The sequence below is a fragment of the Astatotilapia calliptera genome, chromosome 1 (genome assembly GCF_964374335.1).
Source record: "Astatotilapia calliptera chromosome 1, fAstCal68.1, whole genome shotgun sequence".
NCBI lineage: Eukaryota > Metazoa > Chordata > Actinopteri > Cichliformes > Cichlidae > Astatotilapia > Astatotilapia calliptera.
Genome location: NC_137422.1, coordinates 4,879,558 through 4,900,357, shown reverse-complemented (window position 1 = coordinate 4,900,357; position 20,800 = coordinate 4,879,558). Strand labels below are relative to the sequence as shown.

The following is a 20,800-nucleotide window of genomic DNA, read 5'->3' as shown; positions in this document are numbered from 1 at the left end:
TTCCGAATCAGAATACTTTATTAATCCCGATGGAAATTAGGGTTACAGCAGGCAGCACGCTAATGGTGCATGTGCACTTACAAAGGAACCTTCTGACCAACTTTACACAAACATCACATTGGGGAGACATGTCAGAGAGGTAGGCTGATAGGAAAAAAACAACGAAAATACATAACATGAGGTAAGAGGAGGAGAGAAAAAAAACTCCACTCAGACTGAGCTCCTAGTGGGAGAACAGTTTGATAACAGAAAAAACACCTCAGCACAAAAAGCACATGACTATCAATACACCATAGAAACACAAGACAAGCAGTAAAGGGTAAAGGGTAAGAGAGAGCCGGTGTAGACAGCTCATCCGGTCCTGCAGCATGTCTGCGCTGGTCCAGTCGACTGCCATCTTCCTCGGTAGGGCACAAGCATCGAAGGCGTTTGGAAAGGGAGGGGGGATCAGTGTGTGCATATTAGTGTGTGTGTGTGTGTGTGTGTCCAGAGTTCAGCTGAGACAGTGTCCTTCGCCCTGCCAGGCTAAGCAAACAGTCTTCCAGCCAACCCAGGTGGCCTTGCATGGAATGGGGGGAACAGTATAAACACAGTCGTTATCAGGGCGTTTTGTTCAGCTCCAGCCTTGAGGCCGCAGCTGGCGCCGAAGGGGTCTCCACATGAAGTGATGATAGTTTTTACTTTAGTGCAAACAACTCATATGAATTTCAGAGCTGTTCTAACAGTCCAACACTGGTCTCTCAATCTCCCGTTGGAGAGCTGTGAGCTTTCTATGATGTTATCCAAACTTACGTTCCGTGATGTTGTCATTCTTTTTGCTCAAAGAGCAGGTCCTGAGAACTTACGACTGCAGTGCACTTCCCAAGATGTGATCGAATTTGCGCTCAAAGGTGTTATTCGAGCTGGCCCCTCCAGATGTAATCCAGTTTTTCACTCAGAGGTCTTGTTCTGAGTATTCACAGCAGCCGTGCGTTCTCCAAGATCTTCTCCGTGCTGCACTCAATGAGCCCATTTTTAGAAACTCATGCCTCGCCCCATCATTTCAATCCCAGCGGGCAGCCTTGTGGGGGTTTGAACAGCCGGTTCCGCTTCCTTAATTCTTCGATAAGTCAGGGCCAAGCCAGCTCCGATCAGCAAGAACCCTGTTATCATGAAAACCCTGTTTCTGTGTCTCCTGGGTTAAAGAGTGTACTGTGCTACCTTGACAATCAGTCCAAAACATCAGCATACCTCTACTGATAATCTTTTCCCCTACCATCAAGCAGAGTACTGAACAACCAGAAATGCAGACCTGATAGGAAAGAAATATAATTATAATTACAATTTTAGAGCTAATAATGACTTAATTGCAGGGAACCAACTGCTGTTTATTTTTTATGGCTTTTTGCCTGCAACTCTTCCATGACGACCACTTAGGACCAGATTTCCCAAGACTATAAATGGATGTTCCCTGAGCTGGAGGTGCTGTTGGTAATTTTCCCGTTTCTAAAACAACATCAGCTTGTTTGTTTTACCTGCTGGACTGTTTCTATGACTCCTCACTGCACTCCCCAGTCCCCAACATGAACCTGTTCATTCCCACAAAGTTTCTATTAATTAGAAACCTTGGAATTACAACATGCTGTTATTGATGTCATTCATTTTTAGTTTATTTAATTGCTTTAACCATTCTCTTCCCCTTTACTTTAAAGTGCTTACAGATTTTATGCAGGAATGTTAAACTCACACCAAAAAGTAATTATAAAAAAAAAATTGGTCTATGTATGTGTGTGTATGACCAAATATGACCATATATGCTCCTCCTTAGCATAACTACATCTATCACTACGGTCTTCTTCTGCTAGTCCACCACTACTATGTTTGGTTGGTTAACCATTTGCTAGTTTATCCATCTGTATATGGAAGTCAAACAAGATCTTAGCTTTCTAGCTGATCCCATTCTGACCTCAGGACTTCCAAGTGATACTCGGGACAGATGTTCCTGTACACTAGTTGTGCCATTCCAAGTATGCCCTGCCTGTTAGCTTCTTACACCCTGGTGTTGTGTGCCGAATTGTCTTTACAGAGCATGCATCTGGGGTCTTGCCTGATGTGGTAGACACCCTAACCCTCTACTGACCTTAGTCTTGCACTTAGAACTTGTTCCTGCCGCCATGATTAGTGCCTATGTGCTGTGTTTCAGTCAGAGTTCATCCAGCCGTTGGTAGGATTTCTTCTATATGCCTGTGGTACATGCTATTCAGGTGCCAGTTCTGTTCCTGCTCCTCTTTTTTCTCAGGTTCCTCGGTTGTCCCGGTGTACTGACAGATCTTTGTTTCATCATTGATAGTGTTTCTGACACTCACTAGTCCTGAGCCTCCTGCTTCTACAGTCTCAGGGTGTTGGATGTGAACCCCTCTGTAAATGACTGGGACCCAGCACACATGCGTGGTAAGGACCTTTAGCGTCTTGTCAGTAGCTCCTGTTTCCTCCTTTCCCAGCCGATTATCCCAGCAGGGTATCTGAGGACCGGCAGGGCGTAGGTGTTGATTGCCCAGATCTTGTTCTTCCCATTGATCTATTGCAGAATGACCCCCTTGCTGCAATGAGTAAGGGAAAGCTTTGATGTGTTGTCCCTAAAGGTTGGTTGGACTCATCAGCTAATGACTACAGTTGTTTGCAAAAGATTATTATACTAGTCTACAAAATTGTTGTTGTGATATTTCTGAACAAACTTTTAAAAAGTTACTCTTTTGACCCCACTGTAACACAAACCCCATAATTTCACGGTACATGTACAATGACAATAAAGGGCTATTCTACTCTACTCTATTCTATTTTTTGAAACCACAACTAGAAAAGAAAAAAAGAGTGTGGTTATTAAATGCATTGGCGTTCCTATGAATGTGGGGCAGAATGAGACTTGCAGTGGATTTGACTTGCGTACTTAAGTTGCTTTAAGAAGCACACAGACTACAATGAAAGGAGGGAAACATTACAGCCTTGCAGCAGATGACATCAGCTCTATTTCTTGTTACACAGATGTCAGCAGCACCATAAAACACATTTCTTCCAAGGTTGAGGAGAAACGGGAGGTGAAAATTGGAGTGAGGTGTGAGAGCTGGATTTAAAAAGCTAAAGCTGAATTTGATCAAATTTGTAATGTTCTGCACAAATACAAAGCCCGACTCACTGCACATTATGAAGAGCTCCGCAAAGTTAACTCAGTTTTCTCTCCTCTAAAAACTGTCAATGAAAGAGTAAATAACAGCTGCATAAAAACCAATTATGATGTTGCTGGAGCCGTTCTGTAAGATTTTATTGCAGTTATGCCAAATGTACACAACAATGCTGCATTCATTACAGCGATAGCAGTGAGAGACAACCTCTCGACTTAATGTGTCACATTCAGAAGCCTCTGAAGGACAGCACTGGGTGCATTTTACTACCAACACAGACGGGTTTTAGTACGGGGAACTGGATGCTGACAGACGTCGTCCTCGAGATGACCAAAGCTGCCAAGGTGCAATTTTAATTTTGACAGTAGAACCCTGAAGCATTTCATGTGGATACTCAGTTTGACACACAATACAAACGCCAGCAGCAGCTAAACGGCCTGAAATGGACTGTTTTTAAAAAAAGAAAAAGAGCCAAATTTTCTTGCACACCGTCTACTTCTTAGGTGCAACTGGAAACAGTGGAGTGGGCACCAGTATTAGGACCCAGAATCCCATGAATTGAAGTTGAATAGCATGGTTTTATTTTTAGGGAAACTAAACAGCTGTTTGCTCACGTTTTTATACAACATTTTATTCAAATCTGTTTTGTTGGTGACTAGAGCAGGGGCGTCCAACTGCAGGCCTTGAGGGCCGGTGTCCTGCAGGTTTTAGATCTCACCCTGGGTCAACACACCTGAATCACATGAGTAGTTCGTTACAAGGCCCCTGGAGAACATCAGGACATGTTGAGGAGGTCATTTAGCCATTTGAATCAGCTGTGTTGGATCAGGGACACATGTAAAACCTGCAGGACACTGGCTCTCGAGCCCTGGAGTTGCCCAGCCCTGCTCTAGAGTAAAAGTAGACGGCAACATCCTTGCAGCAAGGAAAACTTGGTGGTTGCATTGAATCTTTTCACATTTGGTGACCAAATACTTGTGGAGACCAACTACTACCCAGAAGTTGAGAAATCAGTGTATGTGATTGCAGGATGACAATCTGTCTTCAAACAATCTGGACTGACTACAATCACTCTCAGATATATAAACAGACAGGTTATTAAAATGGTGCAATCAGTCTGAGTCGGTGAGTGCAACTTGTTTGTGATGTGTCTCTTTGCAGTAGGGGACTCGACTCCTCTGGTTGCAGGCTGGTGGTATTCCAATATAAGAGTAAGGTTGCTGAGCAGTTATACCTCCATCCTGCTGCAACTGCGTCACTGCTTGTGTTGTAATTTCTGTGTCCACTGTTACGTTTTTAATGTAAGTAGTTTGCCAGTTACAGACAAACAACTTGGCAGCAACTGGCAACTAGACTGCATAGTCAAACTGATAGGAGACAGACTCCATCTTATTGCTGTTTTACTGTCATGTTGATGCACCAAAGCTGTTTTGAAGACCGCAGCTAACTGCAAGTGGTCGCAGAGCTGGACCCGTCCCCAAACCGATCATCAAGAAGACGGCAATTTTACTGCACACACACTGGTCACACGCTGGCCTCCCGCCACTGTCTTCATTAGTGTGACAGCAGAATAAGGATTAATAAGGATTATACTTTATTGATCCCCCAGGGATCAATAAAGTATTCTGATTCTGATTAAAAATAGTGTTGTTTTTTTCAGTTTCTGAAATGAGGCATCCCATACATTTGACAACCACTTCTTTAGAGCAACTTCTGCCTGCTTGTTTGTGCAAGGAGTTTAAGTTTGTACAAATACACATCAGATCACAGACACATGTAACCTGTTTACTCCTCATGCAAACATCTGGGAACATCAGATGTTTGCATGAAAATTAAATTCAAATTTATTTTAACTATATGTACAAGTGATGAGTCAGTGTATACGAGAAACTGAACTCATCATATATCCATCAGAAACTTTTTCTTTTTTCATTTTTAATTATATTTTAAACAGAGTAGGTGAATGTGGTCTCAGCTGCAGTTCCCATTATTCTTTACAGCACTCAGCAGGATTCAAACAGGAGTGTGTTACAGTCTCGGCTGCCCTCTTACTCCCTCTGCTGTTTAATAACTGTTTTTATCCCTAATTCTTTGGCAGTGTTACCAAAAAGCAAACATAACATTGATGTCATGAGTGTATCAGAACTCACGATCTCTCTGACTGTGTACAATGACTTCATGACCATCGACGCACACACGCGTCCACTCAGTGTGGATCCGTCTGTGAAGAATAATCCCTATTTTACCCTTTAATTCACATTCTACACAGCCTCTTTGTTGGTATGACTCCATATTTGTGAGCTGTTCTTACTGACTTACATCAGTGTTTCAGTCTTTAACTCAGTCTAGCATTAAGCATGAGCTGAAGATGGTGAGCAGCAGACTTCGGGATTCATACTCTCCAGTGAAAAAGGCTCCATTCATGCCAATAACCTCCCTGAGACAGCAGGTGAAAATAAAGCTGGCACATTAACAGGATAGCTTGGGTCTGTCAACTGTGCATTTACAAATAAAATAAAGTACCAGTGAGTACTGTACCTGTACAATACTGTACAATACTGTGTGCTGTACTCAATATTGCTACTGCAGAGTAAATTCTACTGCACACAAAACTTTGTTATACAGTATTTTATTCATATTTGACTGAGCATTAATTACACAGCATTTCCACTATACAACTTCTTTATCTACCAGTCTGATAGTTACCACTGATCCCATTTTTAAAATCCTGGTAAACCTCGAGTCTTCTGGACTTCATCCTACAGTTTGTGTGTTTGATGTAAAGTCAAACCTCGTTTTTTGATGTTGTGAACTTGTGTCACTCTTCTTTTTTTGGTGCACTCTGCAGAGAAAGTACGTACAGTTTGATTAGTGAAGTTTTCAGTGAGATTTGTGCTCAATACTGCGCTCAGTTAAAATTCTGGGATATTGATGTGATCAGTTCAGTAGCAGAGAGCGTTGTTAATGAGTTAATAAAATTAACAACAGGTGCACTAGAGTGATAACAATGAGACAACCCCCAAAACAGGAATAGTTTTACAGGTGGACACCACTGACACTTTTTCCTTCCTTATCTTTTATGACTGTTTTTATCATCCCTGCCTTTGGCTAGGGTCAGGGTCACTACTGGTAGCTCAGTGCAATACCTGGACCCTACAGACATTGGACAGGTAGTCCTCCAGGATGGCACATCAATGCATGTCTTTGCCAAAAGGTTTGCTGCGTCTCCCAGCACCAGTCTCAAGAGCAGGGAGGAGATTCTAGGATGCAGGCGGGTACTGCAGGAGAGCTGGACAGGAACATAGAAGGTCCTTAACCCATTAGCAGAACCGGTATCTGCTCCTTTGTGCAGGGAGGAACAGGATGAGCACTGCCAGAGCTACCAAAGGACCTCCAGATGATTTCTCTGACCAAAACAGACTTCATGAGGGTGGCCAGAGGGCCCAACATCTTCTAGTGGACCATGTCCTCACTGCCCAGCACCATGGCGTGTGATTCATCCATTGAATATCAAAACAGCTCCACCAATGGCACCCTGTGGTCTTCACAAATGAGAGCAGATTAACCCTGAGCACATGTGACAGACATGAAAAGGTCTGAAGAAGCTGTGGAGAACGTTATCATCATCCAGCATGGCTGCTGGGCTGGAGGGACGCACGGACCTCTACAGGATAGGCGACGGCACCATGACTGCCATTAGGTATTGGGATGAAATCCTTGGACCCACAGTCAGGCCCTACGCTGGTACAGTTGGTCCTGGATTCCTCCAGCCTCTTGTGGTATGAGAGTATGCAGGCAGATCTGGATGGAGGAACTGATGCTGACTGTCCCCCACGCTCGCCTGACCTAAACCCAGTAGAACCTCTGGGACATGATGTTTCAGTCCATCCCAATCTGACAGGTTTCTCCTCAGACTGTCCAGGAGCTCAGCGATGAGCTGATCCAGATCCTGACCCATCTCAATGTGAACATGTACCAATGTTCTCAGGCTTGCATACAAACATGTGGCAAACCACAGAGTACCATTTTGAGTTGCTGCAAAGAAATTTTGTCAAAACGTACTAGCCTGCCGCATCATATTTTACTTTCAGAGTGTCTTTAAAATGATCAAACTACCTCTGTAGGTTGTTAAATTTGATAATTGATCTTTTTTATTTCCTGGATGACTGAGAACCTTCAGGGACACCATGGTATCAATCTGAGACTCCTACGTCACTTTGTTCTCAAGATACTGCATTCACAAACATCGCCCACCCGCCCAGCGTGGTGACGAGAAGGGTATACCGTCAATAAGCTGCGAGTCTGTCACATGCTTAACACAGAGACAACCATTCACACTCACATTTACACCTGTGGGCAATTTAGAATCACCAATGAACCTGACCAGGCTAACTGCATGTCTTTGGACTGGGACGAAGCCAGAAAACTATCCAAAAGGCCCAATGCAGCCGGAACGTGACGATTTTTGATGTGATTTTCTGAACTAAAAGCTAATGACGCACTCACTTTCTCAGTGCTGGCCGCCATCAGAGCGTCAAGTTCCCGAGTCCAGCCAAGAGCATCAACCAGAGCTTGCACACCGCTCACCACATCACCCAGCTGTGCGACGTCATTAGGCCGGCGGCTCCAGGTGAACGGCCCCACCAAGTCCCTGTTGATGAGAAGACGGGGCACAGAACTGCGAACAGCTCCAGCAAGACTGGCAAAAGGCTCCACCTAAAGAGCAAAGAGTTAACTGCAGCCCTTTATGAACCCTCAAACAAGAATGTAGATCATAGGTGTCAAACTCTGGCCCGCAGCCTAATTACATTTGGCCCGCGAAGCCATACCACATTACTATTAGAGCTGGCCTACTGGTATATATATATATATATATATATATATATATATATATATATATATATATATATATATATATATATATATATATATATATATATATATATATATATTAGGGGTGCAACGATATTCGTATCAATATTGAACCGTTCGATACAGTGCTTTCGGTTCGGTACGCATATGTATCGAACAATACAACATTTGTAATTTATTTTATCAACTTTCCTTCTGACGATGCTGTCTGTGTTGAGCGCTCAGTGAATCTGCGTTCGACTACTCCGCCTAGGCTGCACTGTCGAGCGCAGATATATATATATTGTCTAGTATTTAAGCTTTGCTTGTTCCATATTCAGTTTTTCAGCAAAACTTGTTTGACTCCATAAGAAGAGATTCATTCTTATATCTGGAGGAAGATTTTTTTTTTCAATAAATATTAACGTTAGCCCGCGACTTTGTTCCAGTTTTGAATTTTGGCCCACTGTGTATTTGAGTTTGACACCCCTGATGTAGATGATGCAGTGACACTGCATGTACATGTTGCAGCTGTAACAGATGGTGCCATGGACATGCAGTGGTTATACTGTGGTTACTTTATCATACCACAAAGTTACCAAACAAACATTTCAAAGAGAAGATGAGCCACGTTGCTTTTCACCCGCCAAGCTTTACTTCCTCACATCTTCTTTTTTAAATAGCATCAAGTATTTGAACAAAGAAGCATTTTTTGTTATTTTGCTGTTATATCCAAGTTAGTTAATGACTTTCACCCAAGTGTTGTAACAATTCTTATATTTAAACTGATTTTAATTTGTCCAGTTACTTTTGAGCCTCTGAAAATGGCTGTGACTCCTAAACAGGTCTTCTGTTCATAACACAGCGCTTTTGTTTAAACCCTTGAATGAAAGTCTGAACAATCACGTTTCGATTGTTTGATTTAAAATCCAAACACTTACAGGCCTCACTGTGTGAAGGTAGTGTGTTTGCTGCCTGAGTTTGAAGCTCACCTCCAGTGATGTGCCCATGATGATCAGCAGGTCTGCCAGTGGGAAGTCTGTGATATACTTGAAGAAGTGTCGTGGAAGCTCCTCACCAAAAAACACGATGTCAGGCTTTACCACGCCCTTACAGGTGGGACACTTGGGGACCGTCCCACTCATCACGTCGGGCTAACAAAACACAAAATGTCAAATTACTGTCTACAAGTGATTTTTTTTTTCCAACTAAATGTTTTAAACTAATCAGAGTATGACATAAATACACCAGATTTCAATGAAAATACAACCTGAAAAATCCATTAAAAAAAGAAAGAAATAATTGCTTATTTGCAAATTCTTTGAATGAATTATGAGAATTCAAAAGTTCACCTGTACAAGTTTGAGGGAAAAACATATTTCTTGTAGACAGCAGATGCCTGTTTTTTTTACTTGACAGGAAAAACACAAATGCATTCGACTCATCTGAAACTTGCAGCCCAAACAAACAAAATCCTTGTTACAGAGGAACAGAAGAAAGCATAAATCCACACAGTTGACGTGAAGTTTGGGTCTTACAGCAACGCAGACTCTGAACATCAGAACGGAACAAACACTACACGTATCCTAATCATGTGCTGAACAGCTGCTCAACATCTCAGTCTGGTCATTGGTTTATTATCCTGCCAACTTAAGAAGCGCTGATTTCTTCCTTGCTTGTTTAGCAAAAAATCAATCAAATCAAAACAAACAACAAGGACATTTTTCACAACACCAACACCTGATAAAAAACAAAACAGAATAAAACTCAAGCTTGTCTGCGATCCCTGATACAGTGAGGCACGTAGAGCCCTTAGCACGGAGGAAACTTTCACCCTGATTTATATTAATTCACATGGCACATGTAACTTTCACATCTCTGAAGGCATCACTGATTACTGGGAAAAAATTCCATTCACCTCTAAAAATCTCACGACTCTACTATCCTGAGTTTTCCTAAGAACACTTTGAGGGATGAATGTTGGGTTGTTTTTGGAGGTTTTCTGGCATTTTAGAATTCCATTATCTAGTGTCAGTGTACTAGTTTCAAAGTTGGAACGACTAATATAGCTATGAAAGCAAAATGAAATTTACAGCCAGAAGCTGTGTGTCACCAGTATGAGTAGCACTGTTCATCACATCCCAAATATCCAACTTGTCAAAAAAAAAACCTAACGAAAAAAAAATTCTGAATCATTTTTATGCAATAGTGCGTTCTGACTCACTCTGAGGTCCTCGCCCTCATATTTCCTCAAGCAAGCGGTGCAGGTGGCAGTGGCAAACGTGCCGTGGGCCTCCACCAGCATCTCAGGAGGAATCCCTGCTACTAGAAATAGGCATAAACACAGAAAACAAGCACATCAAGTTCACTGTCACAGTCTCTGTGATGCACGGTTACGTCAAACAACTAAACTTCGTACGTCTTTCCAGGCCATCAATGTTCTGTGTGTACATCCGGAGCAGCTGACCCTTCTTGTGAAGCAGATATACAAAGTAGTGTGTCAGGTTGGGGCGGTAGTTTCCTGGATACAGCTCTTTGGCCAGGGCGAAGAAGGGATTTGGGTTATGGTGGAAAAAGCTAATCTCAAATATGGCCTCGGCGTAAGGCAGGTCATACTGCTGCAGGTTGTCATAGAGACCACTGCCTGGAGACCTGCAAGTGAATCCAAATGAAACTGTTGATCGAGACCAGAATGCACCTTGTCTTTACTGATATGGGTAGACGCCAGGGCAGGAAACCACAGCTAGCCATATTACCTGAAATCTGGGATGCCACTGGGAGTGCTGATCCCCGCTCCAGCCATCACCACGACCCTCTTGAACTGCTGCTCCCGGATGCTCTTCGCGATATCCTCCAGGGTCTGCTGCTTAGCGGACGAACTTCCACCGTGGGAGAAAAACCCTCGGGTCTGAGTCCAGCAGAGAGATCGTGCATGTCTGGGAAAAGTAAACGGCTGGTCTTGAGCCCCGATCGTGGCTCAAGAGTTGGCAGTTCATCTTGTAATTGAAAGGTTGCCGGTTTGAGCCCCGGCTCCGACAGTCTCGGTCATTGTGTCATTGGGCAAGACACTTCACCCGTTACCTACTGGTGGTGGTCAGAGGGGCCGGTGGCGCCAGTGTCCGGCAGCCTCGCCTCTGTCAGTGCGCCCCAGGGTGGCTGTGGCTACAATGTAGCTGCCATCACCAGTGTGTGAATGGGTGGATGACTGGATGTGTAAAGCGCTTTGGGGTCCATAGGGACTAAGTAAAGCGCTATACAAATACAGGCCATTTACATAGCACCCTTCTACTCAATTTGAGCACTCAAAACACTTTGTGCTTCACATACAGCGGGTTTAGTAAGTATTGAACATGTCACCAATTTTCTAAGTAAACATATTTCTAAAGGTGCTTGTTTGTTTGTGGCGCAGCTGCAGGGAGACCGACACGCCTGCTTAGAAAGTATGAACTGGGTCATGAGGCTGTTCTTGTGTATGTGTGGCTGGCAGCTGAAAAGCTGCAGCCAGGGATTGGAAAGCAGCAATCTAATACAGAAGTGTGCTGGAAAGTGAAACGTGTGGTCAGGTCCGTCACTCCTGTCACAGTGCTATTGACATGAAAGTCGGATGTTGGTAACAGCTCATCCACACATGCAAAGAAATCAAAGCATAGATGTCCATAAATCAAGTTATGTGAAAAAATAATGAGACATGGAAAAAGTACTAAACACATGAAATCATGACAGCAGCTGAACTCTGTCAGCTAGAAAGTGCAAATAATACCAGCTGCTTCAGTCCCAGTTGGTGTCATATTACCAAAGTATCACACAATAAACATCTGATGAGGGATAAAACCAAGGAGCTCTCTCAAGACTGTTGCAGCTTTGTTGTTGCAAAGCATACTGATGGCACTGCGTACAGAAGAGTTTCCAAACTACTGAAGGTTCCAGTGAGCACTGTTGGGGCCAGCTTGGAGCTGGAGTTCTTTAAGTTTCCTGAAGGTGTTTCACCTCTCATCAGGGAAGCTTCTTCAGTTCTAAGAGCAAATCGTGGAGAGTCCCTAGTATTTAAGCCCTAGTTGGAGTTATCCCTTAAGACGGTTGTTGACCCAGTGTTGATCAAGGGCCTCATCACATGAGCCAAGGTGCGAAGAAAGGGCGTGGGGCATTATCAGCTGACGTTTCAGGGGAAACCTTGCCCCATCATGTGACCTACTGATGAACTGACACAAGATGTGACACTGTTAAGGCGCCTGGGAAGGGCTCTGAAAACTGGATTATAGGTGGCAGTTGTCATAAGCCTCTGTTCAAGGGTGGCTTCTGCCACTCCTCTTTCAAACTACCTGTCTTCTCTGTCCAAAATGTGAACGTTTATGAAGTGTCTGTTTGCTCTCTCCAGTGTAGAGGTCTGAGCATGCCTCGCTGCACTGCACAGCATACACTACGTTGTTTAGTATGTGTTTGGGAGTTTCAGAGAAAGAAAATAAAGTGTTTCGAAAAGCCCAGCCAATCACCTGACCAAATGAACATCTATGGAAAGAACTAAAGGGCAGATGGAACCTTCAGACATTTGAAGAGTGTATGGAAGAAAATCACACCTGAGCAATGTATGCAAGTTGTTTCTCCATAGAGGAGGCGCTGTCATCACAAAGCACTTTTAATTTGTCATTGACACACCCTCCGATGGATACACCAGGGGCAACTCGGAGTTCAGAATCATTCCCAGAGACACTTCAACACTGGGACTGGAGAAGATGCACTGATGTTCCCACTGATCCAACATTAGGAACGAGAATCAGAGTAACTCATAATAGGACATCACACGGCATCCCTATAGTTGTAATGCTCATTAGACTGACTAAAATATCGCTACATGCAGCGTTGACAGCCAGGTGATGCCTATATTGCATCACCTGGACTCTGCTGTCATGTTTCTTGTATCCATGCAGGTACCTGGACAGAACTGTTGCACCTTCACTTGGAAACGAGCTCCTTTGATCGAAGCCTAGAAATCAAATACTTGTGTCAAATATAATAGGTCATACATGCATTTTGTGTTGCATCATTTGAGCTCTCTCTGTGCACTAACCTTTAGCGGAGAGCGTCCAGCTTGCTCTTGACCGCAGACTTCGACAGAGTCTGGCAGGTAACAATAACAAAGAGCAGCTAACAGAAGAAGCCATAACAAAGCTGTAGGATTCAAAATAAACTTCACGCACACTTTCACTGCATGGCTCTTGCTGTCACCGTTTTACAGAAGCCGATTTTAGCTCCTTTGAAAATAGCTATATAGAATGACTGCCTACAGACCTGCAGAACTGTGTCCTTTGACCTCCTTTTTGACAGTTCTGTAATATACGACGATACAACTTAGCTTCACTTGCACAAACTTGCAATTTATAATTTATCCGTCGTTTGCTTATTAAAAATATATCCCATAGCAATAAACATAAGGCGACTGACTGCACCCAAACAACTTAAGTTACAGAAAATCTTAGCTAGCAATAAAAAAAAAACCAAAACGCCTCCTTCATTTCCCATAATTCTTTGCGCCTGGCAGCAACAGCGCAGTCCCATTACCACAACACGACAGGCTGCTTGACATTAGCTAAAAAAATTCAACAACACGTATTAGTATAGAATAAACTACATTTTGTCGCTATCATGAAAGATGTTACTGGGTACCTCAAGCAGCAGCAGAGTAACAGCCCCACGCCGGAGCTGGCGTCGGAATGGCACGCGCTGGAGGATTTGTACAACAAAAGGTACAAAAGTCGTAAGAAGTGGCAGCTAGCCGCTAGCGCTAGCCTAGCTTACATTAGCTAGCCCATTCATTGGAAATGCAAGCTGAGTCATGCACGGAGCTGAGGTTAGCTGTTGTAGCATAGCTTTAGCTCACGTTGGCAGTAAGCTTAAGCTTTAAATTCGGAACAAAATGATATTGTTTTCTAAACTCTAATTGAGTTTTAGGTTTGAGCCCAGCACTAATATTTAGGGCAGCGGGAGTCTATTTGTTGTGCTGTCACAGGTTTTTGTAGCTGTTACTGTGCATCCTTGCTAACAGTGTCAATTAACCGTAAAACAAGAAAACAACCTGTAACTGTTCAAACAGTCTTTTAATCAGTTTGACAAGCAATAATCGCGAAACAAACATCTAATTTCTCGCCTCCATGATATCAGGATTTGTTTTTCCTTATTATGTGTCAGTTGACTCTATATGCATTTGGTATTTTGACAGTGTTCAAACAAAGCAAATAATTAAAGACGGCCCTTTTAGCTATGCAGTGGCCAATTTTTCAGTTTTTAACCCTTATAAACGGATAATGGTTTGTAATTGAAGTTCACAGGCTAACTGAAAGTTCTGATATGTAATATTATAAAGTGGGAGACAGACTAAAAAGAAACCTTAAGGGAATCTGGTGGATCTGTTATGGGGGTGCTTTGCTGACATAGTTTGGATCTCCTGCTCCCTTAAAAGGAAGGGCCACTGCAGTTCAATTCTGTGTTGTTCGTCGTGATTTCAGCAGCAGGAAGGGACTCACTAAAAAGTGTGCTGCAGAAGGGGGGGACAAGACTAAAATAATGAGAACTCTGGTCGCTGACACTGTGGCATAGACTGTAGTGTTAAACCATCACCATTCAAACACCAACACGTGGTGACCCTCGTTGGCTTTTCCTTTGATTTGGCACAGATATACATATCTTCCCACTGGATGACTGTTCTCAGGAATGATAATTGCTTTCTGTTCCTGTCTGGCTATCAAGACCCCACACCTTTGGAGCGGAAGTCGCAAGTTCGATTCCCTAATAAGGGAGTAAGGGTCTTGGCTAGGCCCCCATTGCCAAACGCCAAGCCCTGGAAAGGCACAGCTATGTCTTCAGCTCAGACACGACACATTTCACTGCATGTTGTACTCTGTATGATTGTGTATGTGAACAATAAAGCTTGTTTCCAAAAGATTCTGTGTAAATTCAGGTAGTGCTCAGTCTGTTTGGCCCTGTTGGTCTAGTCTAGTCCATAGAATGAGTACTACTCTATGGGGGTGTCGTGTGTAGATGGGATTTTTGGTGAATAAAGTCTCTCAGCTCTTCATTGCACTCTTCTCATATTTTGATGTAGTTTTTTGGCTGATATCATGAATTAAAAGGAACTGGCAGTTGTGACTGATTTGAACTGTTTTCTTTGTTCTGCCCTTAGATTGTGGCATCAATTGACTCTGAAGCTGATGGTCTTTGTCAGAGATCCCTGCTTCAAAACAGGCGATGGTATCATACAGGTAACTGCATCTCAGCCACTCTTTGTAATGCTTTACACAACATACAAGAGTAAGCATGATTGTCAGATATTGAGAACAAAGTAATTCTGTTGCCTTATTTGTCAGAAATGTATCAGTATTTCAATAGAGTATTACCAAAAATTGAGTTATACTTGACACCCCCCCCCCCCCCCCCCCCCCCCCCGGCAGTTTGCCAGGTGTTTATGTATTTTTTTTTTTTTACACTATTGGAGAGGTGGAGGGGTTAGCTAAAACCCCTTTCGGCTGTGTGGTAAACAGCAGTATATGAGTTCCAGCTGATGGCATCACAGGTGCCTCATTGGACCAGATCTTGGTTTTTTTTTTTCCACTAATCCAGGTTGTTTTAGCTGCACCAGACTGTGGTGATATATTATGTGTTTGCACTGCAGCTTCACAGCACTGGATAGTCCCACTGAGACGCACTGCTGTGGTTCAGTAGCAGGGCCAGCGCTGGCCACCCAATGCCAGTCTGTTCCTCTGCCCTCCTTTTCAAAACTGTGCTGCAGACTAGAGAATATACTGTTTTTAACGCCCCATGTTCACATCAAAACATATATTATTTGCAGTACTTGTTTGTACTTTCACTTCAAACTTGTTTTACTTTTAGAGATCATTTTTAGCTATAACACATCGGAATTACTGCTAATACAAGCTGACCTCTGTCAGTTTGAACTGCTTCACCCTGAAAACGTTGCAGCGTTGAACATGAGTGGGTTCTCATCTTTACATACTTTACCTGTTTGCTCATTCACAGCTTCTTATTTTTATTATTGGACTCTAGCTTTGCATGACTCATAGTTCATTTGCATGGACTCTTGATTTAAGCCCCTGTCTATTTAAGCCAATCTTTTTCTTATTGGCTGGCCCCAGCAGGCAGAAGGTTTGAGCAGCAGGTGGGTGGGGCTTCTGTGCTTACAGCCAGAACTGCGTTGCTGCAATGACAGGGTTTCCTTACACATACTGTGAAACATTGTCATGTTTATTAGTGCTTAATATGAGCATCCACCTTTGATACAGGGTGTAGAAAATAAGGAGAAGCAGAACAGGCCTTCTTTAAGCACATACATGCATAGATTTGACCAGCATGCAAATGGAAACTACATTTCATAACGAAGTATCTGTACAGTTCTGCTGAAAATGAGAAGTGATGCCACTAAATTATTCCGACGCCTACATGGTCTCTTGTCATTGTCATAATTAGTTTATCTTGAATATTTAAGTTTATGCAGCAGCAGTTTGTCGTACATGTAGACTTACTGCATACTAGTATATATTAAAACATATCATACCAAAGAGGCCCTTGGTACAGATATTCACTAATGTCATAGCTACATTTCTAAGGTAATGAATAACACTGTCCACTAAATATTCTCTCTTTTCCGTTTCTTTTTTTTCCTTCCAGCTTTATGAAAATTTCATGAGTGACTTTGAACACAGGTGAGTTGTTCATCCGCTTGTCCTAAACAGAGCAAATACAAGTATTTACTGTTTTTTACCTGTTAATTTATAATTTTTGTTCCTTTATCAGAATCAATCCATTGTCGCTGGTGGAGATTTTACTGTTCGTTGCCAGACAAATGTCAGGTACGGAGAAATGGGAACATTTTCTTTCTGTTTTAATTCATTTTTTGGCATTAAAATCCAACGCTGTTTGTGTCTAGATCAAAAAGATGCCATCGTTTTTCTTGAAAAGACCAGGGAAAAGGTAAGATGACCAGACACCAGCATGACAGGTTGCTTTGAAGTTACATTCTGTAAAGTGCACTTTTGACCAAACGTCTGCGCGTCTCCACCTGGTTCAGGTGAAAAGCAGCGAGGAAGCAGTGATTCTCTGCAAGACCGCCATCGGCAATCTTAGACTTGAGATCAACGACGTTCCTGCCACAAAGGTAAAACTCTGAGCGAGGTGTTGGCAGACTTGAGCTCAGATATAGCATGTGACAGAGCGTTTCCAACTGCCTGGAACGTTCACGTGATGTTTCTGCCTGTTAGCATGAGAAAAACCAGCAGCTGTTAAACCCACAAGTGCAGTCCAAATGGCACTTGGGTGTAGATATCCTTGAAATAACTCGTAGGTGTTCAGTCATCGTTTTCTTGCTGCCACACTCATGCACACCTGACATTTTCCCTTCCTCCAATCTTTGCGCTCATTGTACAAAAATGTGACATCTCCACCTCCTTCCTCACAGACGTCACCGTTCACAAACTCCAAAATTAGGATGAATGCACAGCCTTACACCCAAGCGCATGGAGAAGAGGGAATCAGTGAAATCTGTATTTCAAAGACAGTCAGTTGAGATAAGGTTATATATTCCAATTGAGTTAGCGTAAATGCTCAAGTTAGAGCTATATGGGCTGCAACAACCTTCTTTTTTGTGATATTCACTGAAGTCAGAACACATGTTGGGTGGTGGTGTCACTGATGGACAAAAAGTGCAGCTGTTTTCTGACTGGCTGTGAGAGAAACAACAGGACACAAATGAAAATGTTAAAAAGAAGTAGGATGTGTATAAAATCCAGCTTCACTTTGCAGCCATAGGAGTTGCTGCCTCCGTGGCCATTAAGAAGAACACAGGTGTGGGGCACTTTCACATCACCTTCCATCTTTTTTATACAGTCTGTGGTAAAACGGGGTGTTAACCTGATCCACGTCTGTAAATAAAGTGTGTGTGGAGAGGAGAAACCCCCTGAGGTGTAACAGCTTCAGGTTGGGTTTAAAAGCAGTGATCCATCCACTTATCGCCTTCCCTGTTTTTTCCACTTGTAGAAAGAAATTGAAGAAATTGAGGAAACGTTGAATAACTTGCCTGGAGTGACGTCAGTCCACGGCCGCTTTTATGACCTCTCCAGTAAATACTATCGCCTTGTTGGAGACCACGCTGCCTACTATAAGGACGCCTTGCGCTACCTGGGCTGTGTGGACATCAGATGCTTTCCAGGTAAACAACAGCATGAATTAAGCTGCGTGTCAGTCAGAACACAGCAGATCACTCGTATTCAGTTCATTTTGTAATTGTTGTTCACAGAGACGGAGAGGCAGGAGAGGGCGTTCACGCTCGGCCTGGCTGGACTCTTAGGAGAGGGAGTTTACAACTTTGGAGAGCTGGTGGGATTTGAACTCTGTTAGCCACATGTTGTGTAGCTCGACCTGCCTGTGCTGATTACTCATGTGGCTTCTCTGTGCAGCTGATGCATCCTGTGCTGGAGTCGCTGAGGAACACAGACAAGCAGTGGCTGATTGACACACTATATGCCTTCAATGCAGGCAATGTGGAGAAATTTCAGAGCTTAAAGTCTGCCTGGGGCCAACAGGTGGGGACTCATTTTAATGCCTGAGATGTGTGTAATGATGACTTGTCATCTATAACAGCTGAATTTATTCTGACACATGAACTGGAGTTTCTGCAGTTGCAGGAAATAATCAATAACCCCGTTTAAAAGTCACAAATAAGTAACGGTAACCTCAGGCGAACATGAATAAGACCTTTGTAAATAAAGTTTGAATTTTTCAGGTTTAGGTGCTGAGTGCTTGTTTTTAAGACCTCTGCCTGTGTTTCTTCTCCCTGTCTTAACTGCATTTTGTTGAAAAATCTTTAATCCAGAGATGATCTGGCAAAGTCTTCACGTGTATGTTTGGGTCAACTCACTGTTTTCTCTGTTGGTCACAGCCCGACCTCGCGTCACAAGAAGGTAAACTGATGCAGAAGATTCAGCTGCTCTGCGTCATGGAGGTGGGATTGCCAGTTAGGTTGTAAACACTGATGTGTAATGACGTCAGTTTGTCCACAATAAACTGAACATCTTCTCGTTCCCTTCCAGATGACATTCACTCGTCCTGCGAATCACAGACAGCTGACCTTCACTGAAATCGCTCAGAGTGCCAAAATCCCCGTTAATGAGGTCAGTGCGGTCAGAACGTGTGTTTAATCAGGGTGTAACTCTGATAATGAAATTAATGCTCACCTTTGATAACTGGAGATAATGTTGTTTGTCCTAATACTGGTCACATACAGCTGATCCTCGTGTAGGCTGATGGTTGTATCGGTCTGTTTGTAGGTTGAGCTGCTTGTGATGAAGGCTCTGTCTGTGGGCCTGATCAAAGGGAACATTGACGAGGTGGACCAGAAGGTGCAGATGACCTGGGTGCAGCCCAGAGTGCTGGACCTGCAGCAGGTTGGTCACAGTGATGCCAGCTTTCACTGTTTACAGCTTCGTTGGTGGGCTGATGTTATCTGTTTGGTACTCATGTGGGTATAAGCATTTATAACAGCCGATAGGTTTAAAAAGGTCAAAAATAAAGAAGACCGACAAGAAACACCCTTCAACCATGAGTGTCGATGTTACAAAGCTTAGCCACCAGAGGGCAATCTGCAACTTCCCCGACAAGCTGATTCAAGCAGAATATAAAGAAGCAGATAAAATAACTGCACATCAATGTTATGTTTGTCTGAAAGAAAAATATCGGCCCTGATTTTTCAGTCTCTAAATTTCAGTATGACAGTTAAAAATCAGTATCTGTTGGGCTCTTTTTTAATTCTTCTTTAAATATAGAAACATCAAACACTCTAAGCATGTAACAAATGTGTACAGCAGCTCACCCAGTAATGGGACCTGAAATGCCCGTTATGTCGACAGTAGTTATGATTACTGTACCTGTTGGTCTGACTCTCCTGTTGGTCGCTGTTTCAGATCAAAGGGATGAAGGAGCGTCTGGACTTCTGGTGCGACGACGTGAAGAACATGGCCGTGCTGGTGGAGCAGCAGGCCCACGACATCCTCACCTGAGCAAGACTGACCCCGAGTCCTCAGAGGGAAGCTTCACACATCTGTTTAATTTTGTTACTGTCACCATTTATTAACAGCCTGTAAATTACACTGTAGTATTTTACACAAAAATACGTTTGGTTGGAACACCATATGTACTGGAGCAAAAACTTCCAATAAAGTCTTTATAAAAATCACATCCATGTTTCTAATGATCTATATCCATATATAAAATGTTGAAACACCAGTAACATTAGCTGAACCACCTATACGTGGTTTGTGCCAAACCTGCAGTGCTCTTTCAAATTCTTCATCACATTCGCGGGAGATCAAAATCCAAAGAATTTGATTTATAATCATTTCTTTAAAAATATAGGTGTGTGTGCGATAGGCTTGTAGTCAAGACCGCCTAAACCAAGACGAGACCAAGACAGGAGGGTATCAAGACCGAGACAAAAAAGTCTTTAAACTGCAGCCAGATGCTGCTTCGTTTACGGGTATCAGGCATATTTATGTGTTCTTGCTCTCGCACAGCCCTCCTCACCGCTGTCTCACTCACTCACTGAGAGGACAGACGCACGCTCCACTTGACTGTCGCGTCCATCACCCTCTGTTTTTCACATAATGATATTATCTTATATCCTCGCATGTGATTGGCCACAATATGGAGGGATTGGAGCATAGCTGAGCCACTGTGCGAGAGCTGAGCAGCCAAAGGAAATTAAGTGAGGAGCGGCTCTCGCTCAATGGGAG

The 20,800-nt window shown here is 43.1% G+C and overlaps 2 protein-coding genes across 6 annotated transcripts; one reads left to right on the top strand and one right to left on the bottom strand.

Moving 5' to 3' along the window:
- Window positions 1-5,771: 5,771 nt before the first annotated feature.
- Window positions 5,772-13,521, bottom strand: sirt3 (sirtuin 3). Of its 5 annotated transcripts, none has more exons than XM_026146983.2 (9): window positions 13,296-13,521; window positions 13,075-13,124; window positions 12,939-12,990; window positions 10,766-10,945; window positions 10,429-10,661; window positions 10,234-10,334; window positions 9,002-9,163; window positions 7,665-7,874; window positions 5,772-6,000 (listed from the first exon to the last, which is right to left on the bottom strand). In XM_026146983.2, the coding sequence occupies exons 4-9, from the start codon at window positions 10,810-10,812 to the stop codon at window positions 5,977-5,979; spliced, it is 777 nt and encodes a 258-aa protein (XP_026002768.2). In that variant the 5' UTR covers window positions 10,813-10,945; window positions 12,939-12,990; window positions 13,075-13,124; window positions 13,296-13,521; the 3' UTR covers window positions 5,772-5,976. The 5 variants fall into 5 exon arrangements, 4 of the variants coding, with proteins under 4 accessions (XP_026002768.2, XP_080157373.1, XP_080157276.1 ...); XM_080301247.1 differs by having other exon boundaries at window positions 10,766-10,895; window positions 12,940-12,990; window positions 13,296-13,458; XR_013908997.1 differs by having other exon boundaries at window positions 7,665-7,809; window positions 13,075-13,307.
- On the top strand, window positions 13,514-20,244 carry psmd13 (proteasome 26S subunit, non-ATPase 13). Its single transcript, XM_026146503.2, has 13 exons — window positions 13,514-13,750; window positions 15,184-15,262; window positions 16,686-16,720; window positions 16,812-16,867; window positions 16,945-16,988; window positions 17,086-17,172; window positions 18,051-18,222; window positions 18,310-18,389; window positions 18,470-18,595; window positions 18,952-19,014; window positions 19,103-19,183; window positions 19,340-19,456; window positions 19,973-20,244. Exons 1-13 carry the CDS (start codon window positions 13,650-13,652, stop codon window positions 20,066-20,068), a joined length of 1,137 nt encoding a protein of 378 aa, XP_026002288.1. The 5' UTR covers window positions 13,514-13,649; the 3' UTR covers window positions 20,069-20,244.
- The last annotated feature ends 556 nt before the right edge of the window (window positions 20,245-20,800 follow it).

Excerpts from the sequence above, each read along its gene's own strand:
- sirt3 (XM_080301150.1), bottom strand. The coding sequence starts at position 13,168 with ATGGCTTCTTCTGTTAGCTGCTCTTTGTTATTGTTACCTGCCAGACTC. Across the intron at positions 12,991-13,074 it reads CTGGACGCTCTCCGCTAAAG|GCTTCGATCAAAGGAGCTCG; the intron begins GTTAGTGCACAG and ends TTTGATTTCTAG. Across the intron at positions 10,662-10,765 it reads AGTGGCATCCCAGATTTCAG|GTCTCCAGGCAGTGGTCTCT; the intron begins GTAATATGGCTA and ends ATTCACTTGCAG.
- psmd13 (XM_026146503.2), top strand. The coding sequence starts at position 13,650 with ATGAAAGATGTTACTGGGTACCTCAAGCAGCAGCAGAGTAACAGCCCC. Across the intron at positions 15,263-16,685 it reads CAGGCGATGGTATCATACAG|CTTTATGAAAATTTCATGAG; the intron begins GTAACTGCATCT and ends TTTTCCTTCCAG. Across the intron at positions 19,184-19,339 it reads CCAAAATCCCCGTTAATGAG|GTTGAGCTGCTTGTGATGAA; the intron begins GTCAGTGCGGTC and ends GTCTGTTTGTAG.